Genomic DNA, 13,370 nt, shown 5'->3' with positions numbered 1-13,370 from the left:
TATTCATTTTAAAATAACTAACAGTTTTCGTCTTATATCGTATATTGTGCTTATTCTATCTAAAACAAGGACCAATCAATAAAAACTTACTAATGAAAAATTAACCATAGAAATGAGGTAAAGTTAAAATTAACCCTGCAAGGAAGACGTATATGCCTTCAAATCACTCGACTTTTGAACCACGAAAATGAGAACAAAATCAGACGAACCATATACGACAGTCAAGTAAACATTACAATCATTCCATGCATCAAATACAGTAGACCATTGCTTAAAATATCTGAGATATGGACTTGACCACAAAAACTTTATCTTGTTCACTAATTCATGACATACGGTCGAGATCAGGTAAAAAAAAGCTAATAGGAAGGTACGAACCTACTAACTATAGTTTTCCTATTACTCACAATAAGAGAGATATTAAAAAGACAATAATCTTATCTTTTTTCAATAGTCACTGAACCATGAAAATGAGATAACGAACAATGGACAGAAACTTCACCACATACGGCAAATGTATATACAAAGCATGAAGCATCCAAATCTAAATCCTTCGAAATGATAATCTTTTGACAGTGAGTTGCATGTAACAGATTTATTTCCGTATGTCTAGCTTATGTAACCGATCCTTGTTGTCAAGTCACGATTTTATTAGTGTTGATCATCAATTGATTTCAGCTAAGTAACCGCATAATTCAATAACTTTTTAACTATCCGGCCTTTAAATCTTTTTTATGATTCGAGCGTCACTGATAAGTCCTTTGTTGACGAAACGCGCGTCTGGCGTAAATATAAATTTTTAGTCCTGGTATCTATGATGAGTTTATTCGCAACAGGTTTTTATAACATTTAACAATAAACGTTAATAATACGTACGTTGGATCGAAACCATGAACTTCACAGCCATATATCTTCGTTATGTCATCATCAAAAACGAAATCATTTCCAATCCTGAAATAGTAAGAAATCATTTCCAATCCTGAAATAGTAGGAAATCATTTCCTATCATGAAATAGTAAGGAATGAATTACTGTATACCCTACCTGCTACAAATTTTATTTCTTTTGGAGTCGTTGATTTTTTAATTAATTTGATTGTTTTAGATATAAGACTTCTTAAATGATTATGACTTTGTCTGTACTTGAAACACGAACTTGAGTGAAATCAAGGCTAGGGCATGATAGTTAAAGTTATGTAAGCAGATGCCAGCAAAAACCTTAAATTTCTTATAAACTTAGAGGCATTGAATATAGTTAATGTATACAAGATAAATGTCAGAAATAGTTTTGGTACCTTTAAATGTAATAGTTAAAATACCTAATACAAAACAAGTCTGCTATCTTTTCATGGTCATGTACACATAAGCTCTGCTTTGTTGTCTCGGTTAATATAAATTATCAAATTAAATACACTCACCCGAAGACATAAGGCTCAGTGGTGTTGTCTTGCTTTATATGATACTTTTGATAACTATTTATATAAATAACAAATTCAACATACTCACCCAAAGTCATATACAAGACAATTTACTGTTGGTCTATATTTAACATCATGACAAACGTTCCATCCACCATCTTTTAGTATTCCAGGTCGTATAACTTGGGTACAATGTATTTGGAGTGATGTTAAGTACCTAATAAACCAAATAAATAGGATTTTATATCAGAAGAAAAGTGAAAAATAAAGAAAAGTATTAATATTTCTGTTGAATTAAACATTAAAAATATTATTGATTAAAATATATTAAAGTCAATGTTGCTGTAATGAAATAGTTCTTACATATTGATTAAATAAATTTAATCTGATTATATTAAATTATATCAGAAAAATAATCAGGAATTTTTATTGTGTAGCACCGTGTTTAAAGAGTTTCTTATGGGTAACACGGTGCGTTCGAGAGCTAACATTTGCTCAGTTAAAATAAGAGGGAATTGCTAACCTAAGCTTTATGTAAATTACATAAGTTCAGGAGCAAGTGATGTCATCAATGTGCTAGTGTAAAGTTATGTACGGCTTAAAATTAGGTCTATGAAACAGTATAATACAGAAAAAGAATAAATAAACTGCTTTTCTGATAGTGCCATGTCCCAGTTTTGAAAAGCCTTTTTCCCTGATTTGCAAAATCCAGTGACAAAGCTTTGACAAAGTTATTAAAGTTTTATTCTCAATAACACAGACTATACCTAAATATTGATAGAAAGATATAACAATCTGTTCCTTCATTCATGAAATGCGCTGAGGAAATACGCAAAAACGGGTGATAATCCACTGGTACCAAAGTAAGAATCAATATACTTTTATTACCAGAACTGATGTCAACAAAACTATCGTGCTATTTATTAGAAAAAATAAGGAGAACATGTGAAGAAATACGCAATTTGCATTACCTTGTGTACAAGTCCGTAATTGTAGCATTATCGTATGAATTTAGTGTAGAGTCATCTGGAATTGTTAATTGTGTATTACCTTGTGTACAAGTCCGTAATTGTAGCATTATCGTATGAATTAAGTGTAGAGTTATCTGGAATTGTTAAATGTGTATTACCTTGTGTACAAGTCCGTAATTGTAGCATTATCGTATGAATTAAGTGTAGAGTCATCTGGAATTGTTAAATGTGTATTACCTTGTGTACAAGTCCGTAATTGTAGCATTATCGTATGAATTAAGTGTAGAGTCATCTGGAATTGTTAATTGTGTATTACCTTGTGTAAAAGTCCGTAATTGTAGCATTATCGTATGAATTAAGTGTAGAGTCATCTGGAATTGTTAATTGTGTATTACCTTGTGTACAAGTCCGTAATTGTAGCATTATCGTATGAATTAAGTGTAGAGTCATCTGGAATTGTTAAATGTGTATTACCTTGTGTACAAGTCCGTAATTGTAGCATTATCGTATGAATTTAGTGTAGACTCATCTGGAATTGTTAAATGTGTATTACCTTGTGTACAAGTCCGTAATTGTAGCATTATCGTATGAATTAAGTGTAGAGTCATCTGGAATTGTTAATTGTGTATTACCTTGTGTACAAGTCCGTAATTGTAGCATTATCGTATGAATTAAGTATAGACTCATCTGGAATTGTTAATTGTGTATTACCTTGTGTAAAAGTCCGTAATTGTAGCATTATCGTATGAATTAAGTATAGACTCATCTGGAATTGTTAATTGTGTATTACCTTGTGTACAAGTCCGTAATTGTAGCATTATCGTATGAATTTTAAAAGTGTAGAGTCATCTGGAATTGTTAATTGTGTATTACCTTGTGTACAAGTCCGTAATTGTAGCATTATCGTATGAATTAAGTGTAGAGTCATCTGGAATTGTTAATTGTGTATTACCTTGTGTACAAGTCCGTAATTGTAGCATTATCGTATGAATTTAGTGTAGAGTCATCTGGAATTGTTAATTGTGTATTACCTTGTGTACAAGTCCGTAATTGTAGCATTACCGTATGAATTTAGTGTAGACTCATCTGGAATTGTTAAATGTGTATCATCCATCTGCAAACATTCCAAAAAAATATCAATTCTAACTTTTCTTATAACGAAATTATTGCATTATTGATTAAACAATACTTGTAACAATCGATTTGAAATAGGAAAACAGCAACTATTCTCCACCAAAAATATACGCTGCAAGTCCAACCCACTGAACACATTTTTTTTTAAATTCATAGCAAATATAAGAAATTAAAACGTAAAAAACATTGTTGTACAATTATAAGCATCATACATATCCAAATGATCATCAGTAGGTCAGTAAATGATTTTTTCTTAAGAGAGTTGCAATCGAAAATTTTACAATAAAAAAATAAAAGTTTAAATGCATTGAAAGGCAATGATTTCCCAAAATTTCTGAAAGATTTGCCAAATACAGTTAAAGTGCATGAGGAAGAAAGTATTTAGTATTTCGAAAAAATTCAAACTTTAGGTTATAAAATGTAAAGGTTTTTTTGAAATACGTTGTAATGTTAAGAAGGATTTATTGTTAAATAATACTTGTATATTGTTGATTTATTTACTTGAAAGTAACTCTTTGTAGTTCGATAGTATTGTTGTGTTGCTGTCCTATCGATGCATATTTCAGTTCTTGTGTCACTACCAAATAGTCTTATTCGATTTGTTGATATGTCAATGATAGAGCTCTGCATTTATTTTATTTTTATATTATTAAAAATTCACCTCATTCTAAAGGTAACATTATTTTGAAACAAACCTTTTTCGAGGAATCTCTGCAGTCCTTGTGCATCTAAAACATAAAAGGTTAATATAAATCAGCAATTTGAAGACAAAAATCCGACATTGCAGCTTACTTTTTAATCAATTAAACTTAACATTAAACTTACCATTTTTTACAATATGGAAATGTGACTTTTCGTTTTTCGTATTTACAGTATTGTGTGAATCTAACCACCGCAAAATATAACTAAAGTCTTAACAAAAAGAGATAAAAATTAGAAATATTCCTTTTTTAAAGATCTTAATGAGTAACAGCGTATTTTATTTGACCCGTTATGAAGTTTGTTTTCAACTTTAGAAATTGCGGATTAAATGAGTTGACAAATAAAACTTCATTTTCAAAACTGTTTCACTTGACTTATTTGTCGATTATCACTTCAGAAATCCTTTTTGAAATGTCGGTTATTATTTCAGAAAGATTTCAAGAATGTCAACGTTAATTTCTGTAAACTGATAAGTTGTATTTCGAATTACTGCCCGGTACACTTAATATAAACGTACCTAAAAGTTTTATGACATGTTTAACTTACTAGTCGGATTTTCATTAATTTGATATCTGTAAAATATAAATCTTACAAAATGTAAATAAAGACATCCAGTTAGAAGTCCCCGGGCACATCCCCATTCTTCTCTTGACCAAAATAATCTAAATCCTTCTTCGTAAATTGACCTGTAATGGCGTAAGGCGGCTTTATAGTCTATGCTCCCTCCTGACCTGTAGTTCGTCCGTATTAACACCTGTTGAAATTTTTCTAAAACAGCGGACTTTAAAACTGTAGTCAAGATTTGTTTCGTTAGAGCACCAGCATCGATGATAAGTACATCTTCTGTTCCCTAAAAGAAGTAAAGAAAATCAAGATAAAGGATCATAATAAATAATTCAATGATCATGACAAATGTTCAACATGAAGAACCATAATCATGTTCAAAGAAAGGATCATGATAATTTTTACATCAAAAACATGATAAGGTTCAAATGAAGGATTATAATAATTAATATTGTAGTTTCTGATAACTTTCAATTGATTGAGTATGGTAATGATTAAATTCCAACAGTGCTGGAATTTCAGACTTTACATATTCAGCGTTTGACTTTAAAATAACAACAATTGTATGAAATCAACTGTATGAAACTGTACAAGACACACCGTAAGAGAGTGTGTAATACTAACTATATGAGACTACAAAAAACAAAATTGTGTAAGACTTTATGAGACTGAGACCAATTGTATGAGACAGCATGAGTCCAAATGTATAAGAATGTTTGAGACTTATAAGACAACCTGTGTAAGGCTTTTTCAGACCACTTTATGGGATCAACTGTTTGAGACTGTAATTTACCAACTGTATGAAACTATATGAGATTACAAGAGACTAACAGTGTGAAAATAACAGATAAAATGCATAACACTGTTTGAGACCAACTGTATGATGCATGATGCATTGTGTTAATGTCTTTGACCAAATGAGACCAATAGGGCTCTGTAGATTTACACTTAATCGAATGTCTCTTCATGACATGAAAATCGTATATATATATATATATATGGGTGATTGATCATTTATCTCTAGAATCATCTTAATGTAGCTATCCAACCCTCGAAATAACAGCCTTTTATTAACTTACTTTCAATTTTGCACACATTTCTTCAATATTAAAGAATGTTATCATACAGATTAGTTTACTATTGTAATCTTTATTAAAGGGTTTTGCATTTGAACTTAGAATTTCGAACTGCGATAACATTCTTTTATATCCTGGAAAATTTTCATCACAATATGATTTCATGTAAAAATCTTACCGTTTTTGTTTTGATTTTATCCAGAAGTTTAGTCAAATCTGTCTCGGTCTGTGTGTTCTGACCTGTTGATCCATTGACCTTTTTTGAAACTACTAATTGTTTACTAAGAGTCCAACCGGTGTTTTGTCTGAAAACAAATTATACAATTTTAGAAAATTATCACAACCAAAATTGTTCAATCGGTAACATGATTGAAGACATAAATCTCTTAATTTACAAATTATCAAGAAAATAAACAAATGATTTTCCCCGTAAGAAACCGCTTTTTTTTCTCTTTTTTTTTTCTTTCTTTTTTTTGCCTTTTAACTGTTTGATTGGAATGCCATATGAAAACCTTTACTATGTGTAATAACTGTTTATAACTTTTTGACCATTTGAGAAATCATGCATTACTAAATTGATAAATATCTGTACATACTTTATACTGAAGCGTTCTACATTGGAATTAAGCTTCAGTTTCGCACTCTTCTCATTTACCGCATCGTTGACCGAACTGCAACAAAAATGAATTTTTCAAAAGCTATTCACACAACAAGCAACGAAATTTTTGAACATCAGATATACTTTGGCAAATCCATTTTATGAAGAAAAAAATTATAACCTGCATTCTTCAACCTTCAGCCTATGAAATAGAAGTTCAGGGTACTTAAACAAACTGTTTCAACAGTAAGCTTGTAAACCTTCCATTACTAAAAAAATGCATCAGATACAATAATTAGACAATAAGGTATAAGTTTGAAACCCCTGTATGTCGGACTTAAAGAGAGCGGTGAATATTCCTATTTTAATAGCATCATATGTTACCCCTTTAACTCAAATACTTGTATTGGTTTTTCTATATACTGACCTACTTTAGAAACGCAACACTAGATAATTCTCTTTAATTCGCATTTTCAAATATGCATATTTTTTGTAAACAAACTTAGGAACAGAAGTATACACTGAAACGCCGGTTTCCCCTTACCAATGAACGTGTCGCCGTCAAAAGCAATGACTGCCTGTAACAAACACCAAAATGATTGTAAGAAAGGTTGACCAATTATGTTCGGCACGTTATGGGTTCTGTTTTGCACCTTCTGATTTTGCCGTTGTTCAACCGTTGTTTACGTCAAATTGTCTGGTTGCAGCACGTTCACGTTTTCCTGTTTGCAGTATTCTAATGGGTTGATTCAGTGTTTTATTCCTCAGGATTGGCAATATGGAGATGCAATATTTTTTAACTGATTTAAGTCTTGAAAGATGTGTTTCACGAAGAAGAAAAAAATGAAAAAATCTTTTATTGGTTCGAAATTTCGCTTACTGAAATTCGTGCGATCTCAAAAAGTCCGGTATGTTCAATAACCACAGATGTTGATTTTTTCAAAAGAGAAAGAAGTATGATAATCATGAATAGTAGTTGTATAAGGATCAAACATGGTTTGGAAAAAAAAATCTACTAAATGAGTCTTGCGTTTTTAAAGCCGGTCAGTATATAACAGATTGATTATGAATGACATTCATAACATAAAAGATTATACCGGTTGGTAATTCAACGTATGTTGGGGGTTTATGTTAAGATTTATGAATTGAGTATAAATTTCTATATAAGCCCGTTTGGTTTGGCACATTAACTAATTAGATCATATACCTCTGTTGTCTTGTTCATTTCTTGAAATATATATCAAATGATCAAAATAAATGGCATTGAAATCTTTCATACATATGTTATTAATCGATATTTTTTCCCTTAAAAGCGTTGTGTACGGTGTTTAGCTGACCACATAAATCCTTATGTACGGTGCATAGTTAAGTTGTTGTACACCGTACACAAAAACTTTTTTTCATACTCGTTTATTACCCAAACAGTTTAAAGGAATGAGTAATCACATGTAGGTTTATGATTGGTAACCATTACTGCTGCCCTGTATTAGGATTCTTTCAGATAAAACATGTAAATGTCTCAACAACTGCATCGAAATTGAAAGTGGTGTTGACTTTCACAACTATTTGCGCATGAACAAGTTAATTGTTCTTATTTGAATATTAAAGTTGTTTTATAAATAGGAAAAAATTGATACAAAAATTATTTGGGAGCAGGAATTTCAAATGTTGAGAAATGTACATTGAATATTGATAAAGCAAAACAAAGATCTTCGTTACCTTGTAAGATCAAAATCGATCATGTCCGCTTGGTTAGTACCTTTATCCGGTGTACTGATGATACACGGTGTAGATAGATATAAGAAGATAGGGTATGCGTACCAACGAGACAATTCTCCATCCAAGTCAAACTTTTTAAAAGTTAACCATTATAGGTCAAAGTATAATCTTCAACTTGAAACATTGGCTGACACCAAACAGCAAGCTATTAATGGCCCAAAAAATTACTAGGATAAAACCATTCCACAGGAAAACCAAAGGTCTTATCTATATAAAAATAAAACTTGAAACGAGAAACACTTAGTATGAACCACATCAACACACAACAACAACTGAACATCAAGTTCCTAACTTCGGACAGGTGTAAACATATGCAGCGAGTTAAAACAATTAGATTGGAACCAACATTCATCCTTATCTGAAATAATAGTGTAAAATCACAACATAAAACGACACACTATAAAATATCAATTGAAACGGCTCAACTCAATCAAAACACATATAAACACAAACAAGTGAACATACAGTGAACGAATAAATTTGATCAATAACATAATGTAAATACAAAATCCAAAATATAAGGGGTGAGATGTTAAATTATATCAGAAAGACAACCGATACTTGGACAAAATGCCTCAAAATAAAATAAATTACACAGGTAAATGAAAATAGTTTTGTTGTAAGGTATACAATAATGGAATACGCTAATATTTTTTACAGAATAAATAATTAGGTCGTTCATAGTACGAGAACAAAAGGGAAAAATTATATTCATACCAAACACTTATCATAGCTGGTATATATTGAAAATAGAGAGACGAGATATAACCCAAAATGAGTTAAAATTAAATTTAAAAAAAGCATTACAAATTGTATCAACTAGCTGCGGAACCGTAGTTCTTAGGTCCGCAAATAGTCACAAAAATAATCTACAACAGGTTAAATTAACACGAAAGTACGATTTGAGAGTATTCGCAGCTAGTTAAAAGCCAAAAATAATTCGATAATAAAAAAAATCATGCATCTGAGACTAAAATCCTTTTAAACGCATCCCAGGGATTTATTATTTTAACGTTATGGACATTCAAAGAAGACATATAAATAGAGCGGAATGGTAAGATTATCAATGAGTCAAGTGTCCATCAAAGACCAAATGACGAGGATGTAAACAACTATGGGACATTATACGACCTTCAACAATAAACAAAACCCATATGGGACAGTAAAGCTATGAAATCATGCCCCGGAATGACAAAAGCGAACAAAAAAAAAACAACGCCTATTTACCAATGGCAATATTTTTAAAGAAAACGTTTCATCAAAATAATCCATGAATTATGATTTATTTTACATGTATATATGAAAAAGATGTTGTGGTATGATTGCCAATGAGATAACTCTCCACAAGAGACCAAAATGACACAGAAATTAACAACTATATCTCACTAAAATTAACTAACTAATATGCTTATAGTATAAAGTTTTTATAGCTTATTTCCCTATTCCTTTCCTAACCTGATAGCATAAATCATTGTATTTGCATTTGGTGTGTAGCATCCACTTTGACAAAAAGTCCATCCATCCTTAACACTTCCGTGACGGCCGTGCATTGGACAGTATGTCTGTAGCGTACTTCCATATCTAAAATATAATAATAACACAAATCATTATTCGAACATTAAATATACGACTTAAAATAGTATCAGAAACAGAGACGAAAGAAAAGTAATAGTTGAAGTCAAATATAGTCTGTGCAACCTTTGTACAATCATGCAGATCATACAGATATAGTTAATACACATGTATATAAAATTTAGTTGATGAAACTTATTTAGCAAACACTTAACATAACATGTATCGTCAACAAATGAAATCATGGTCAAATTCTTACATGCAGATGAAAATTCCGTATACAAATTAAGGTTTCTCATTTTACTTTTTAAAGCTTTCAAATAGTAATGAAAGGTAACAGGCTTATACTTTTATACGCCAGACCCGCGTTTCGTCTACATTAGACTCATCAGTAACTCACATATCAAAATAAGTAAGAAGTCAAACAAGTATAAAGTTTGTAGACGAAAAGCACGTCTGGCGTATTAAATTTTAATCCCGGTACCTTTGATAACTTTTTATTGCGCTAAACCTCTCACTTGTATGACAATCGCATTAAATTCCAACACATTTACAAGGATATGTGAACAAAACAGACACAACAGGTTAAATTGTCAAAATAAGGGTACAGTAGTCATCACCATGTTACAATCTCAATCAGAACAACTGAATGACTGCAATATAATTATCTAAAACAGTACTAAATTGACTAAAATAGAATTTTCTGAACAGTACGGAGTCGACTGCAATAGAATTGTCTAAATAGTAATTAATTGACGGTAATATAATTTTCTGAACATTACTTCAATGAAACGCAGTGAATAAGACTGAAGATATTGTGAAGACCAAAATAACCGTTTATAACTATTATTCACATACTAGTGTATCAGTGTTGTTAACCACATTATTTACTAGAGAAGAATGATGTTGAAAAAAGAGGGACGAAAGATACCAGAGGGACAGTCAAACTCATAAATCAAAAATAAACTGACAACGCCATGTCTAAAAATGAAAAAAATAAACAGACAAACAATAGAACACACGAAACATAGAAAACTAAAGAATAAGTAACACGAACTAGTTGATTGAATGGTCAGTGTTTAACGTTATTTCCAGCACCGTGGTTTTTTCGTAGCCGCCCGTTTTTATTGGTGGAGGATACCGGAGTTTCCGGAGAGGACAACCATTACTGCAATGAAACGCAGTGGATAAGACTGAAGATAATGTGAAGATCAAAATAACCGTTTATAACTATTATTCACATACTAGTTGATGCACAGTGTATCAGTGTTGTTTACATTTAAGCAATATTAATTCTTTAATAGAGAAGAATGAGGTTAACTTTAGTTGATAGACTGATCGGTGTTTAACGCCATTTTCAGCATCGTGTTTATTTCGTAGCAGCCAGTTTTTATTGTTGGAGGATACCGGAGTTTCCAGAGAGAACAACCACCTTCGTTAAGAAAACTGGGAATTCTAGTCTTTTTAGAATGGCGATGCAACGTGCGGTACTCAAAATCATAACTTCATCGTTGATAAGCTTTCGATACAGTAGCTGAGCTATATATTTTTTTTATATTAGCTGAAATAAGCCCATTCGGTTATCAAGGCCCCGAATAAGTTAAAGGAAATTATTATATTTGACTTTATGATAATGTTAATCTTATGTGAAATATTTAACGAAACTCTAGTACGCTAGTTGGGGTGAAAAGAAGTATACAATTGAAGCTTGAAAAGGGTGATGTTTGATTCAACTTTTCAATGTATAAATCGATACGAAAAGAGCACCGTCATCATCATCATCAGTTGAAATAATCTGATGTGATATAACAAAAACGAATTCAATATTACTTGACTAATTCTGTCATAAATATATACATATACATAAGAACACCCTTCAATAGACAACTGCTATTGCATTTCTTAATAACAGATGGGACCATAAACTGCTATAGACTTGGTTCTTATTGCGTTTGACGAACAGGGTTTTGAACGTTATACATTGTCTACTATTTGAATTTATATTAACCCATAATTACATAGTTGCATATCGGAATGTATATCTTTCTGGGTATAACCAGGACAATTATAATTTGGAGCAGTGATCAAATTTTTTCACAAACCTTTTATATAAACAGGCGATAACATTGTCTGGTAGTGTAGAAAACAGTTCCTCTGATGGGATAATGAATTGTCCTTTGTTGTCTAGATATGATTCTACCTATAGGAAAAATAATTTATTCTTACAAATAGTCTTTCTAGCTAGCACAATATGCCGTGAATTCACATGAATGAATTTGATTCAATCATCTATTGTCAAGGAATTAAGTACGTTTTAACAGAAACGTTAGTATGATAAAGTAAGTGATCTCATTTAAACACATTTAATTGCTACTTGTATAACATATATAAAAAAAAATCTTAGACACAATTAATGAAAAACTGAACTTCACCTCAACCCAAGTAAAACTGATTCAGGGTGCTCGTTCTTTTTTTTTTTTTTTGTAGTTTTTATGGTTCAACGCATTTTTCTATCCTAAGTTTCTACAAATTAATTGTCTTTTTTTATGGTAATTTATTGACGAAATCTTAACGAATACGAAGACCAAAACCACAATTGCCATTTTTTTTAAGATTGCATTTGATTATTTGCAAAGTGTGTGATCATTATGTTCTATATGTATTTTTTTTTCTCACACTGAGCTTAATCTCAAACAATAAAATGACATGTTTCTTCTGGATCAATTCGGATGCTTATGGTCGCTAGTTTGTGCAGCCGCGGATCTTTAATAGACCAAGTCGCGCGTCTGGCGTACTGAATTATAATAATGGTACCTTTAATAACTATTGTCAAAACAAAATACATAGTTTGACATATTTGGAATGTCTGTAAGATTAGTGTGTTTACATCAAATAACAAAGTAAACCCACTACGACAAAATACGTGAATATCTTAGTCCCCTTTGATTTTTTCTCACAGAATCAATGTGAGGGTTGTGATTTGCAAGATTTAAAAAAGTGTTGTTTAATCTAGAAACATGTTCATATTAATGTCTCAAGTTAAGGACCTCTTCAGCGGTTGTTTTTTTAGTATGGGGTTGGTTTTTTTTGTATTTTATGGTAGTTTTTTTTTTGTCTCGTTACTTCTGGAAATCTTGAATGGTCTTGTTTGAGTTTTGGGTTAATGTTTGATTGGCATAAACTCTCATTGTATTCTTTATTCCTTGATATTAACTGAGTATCTCTCTTAATATTGATGACAATAAACTAAATAATATTGTTCTTACTGTAGCTAGACAATGTTTATCTCCTTTTAATGGATATTTTCGAACTTCATTCAGCTTTGCTCCTGTTACATCGTTTTTGATAACAAATAAGTTAGATGTCTACAATAAACGAATACAAAAAAAAATATTATATTATTTTATTTAAATAATAAATGAAAAGAAAATGATGATAAGCAAAAAAAGTAAACGTTTTCTGTTTACTTTATATAATTTATCGAAAAGTTTATCTTTTTTAAGACATGACCATAATGACCAAAATATAAATTTTGAAATACTAGTATTGAACATGAAA

At 31.0% G+C, this 13,370-nt stretch overlaps 1 protein-coding gene across 6 annotated transcripts in view; it reads right to left on the bottom strand.

Annotated features, from left to right (window-relative positions):
* LOC139497881 (uncharacterized) overlaps positions 1–13,370 on the bottom strand; it is a 33,081-nt gene that overhangs the window by 9,401 nt on the left and 10,310 nt on the right. For all 6 annotated transcript variants that reach the window (XM_071286142.1, XM_071286123.1, XM_071286154.1 and 3 more), the window contains 10 exons: positions 13,079–13,177; positions 11,915–12,012; positions 9,696–9,821; positions 6,460–6,534; positions 6,042–6,168; positions 4,816–5,073; positions 4,217–4,249; positions 3,419–3,501; positions 1,505–1,633; positions 877–951 (listed from right to left, as the gene is read on the bottom strand). In XM_071286142.1, coding sequence (XP_071142243.1) covers positions 877–951; positions 1,505–1,633; positions 3,419–3,501; positions 4,217–4,249; positions 4,816–5,073; positions 6,042–6,168; positions 6,460–6,534; positions 9,696–9,821; positions 11,915–12,012; positions 13,079–13,177 — 1,103 coding nt within the window. The remainder of the gene's footprint in view (positions 1–876; positions 952–1,504; positions 1,634–3,418; positions 3,502–4,216; positions 4,250–4,815; positions 5,074–6,041; positions 6,169–6,459; positions 6,535–9,695; positions 9,822–11,914; positions 12,013–13,078; positions 13,178–13,370) is intronic.

This window comes from Mytilus edulis, chromosome 1 (genome assembly GCF_963676685.1).
Source record: "Mytilus edulis chromosome 1, xbMytEdul2.2, whole genome shotgun sequence".
NCBI lineage: Eukaryota > Metazoa > Mollusca > Bivalvia > Mytilida > Mytilidae > Mytilus > Mytilus edulis.
Note: the sequence above shows the minus strand (reverse complement) of the source record. Positions and strands in the feature narration are given on the sequence as shown.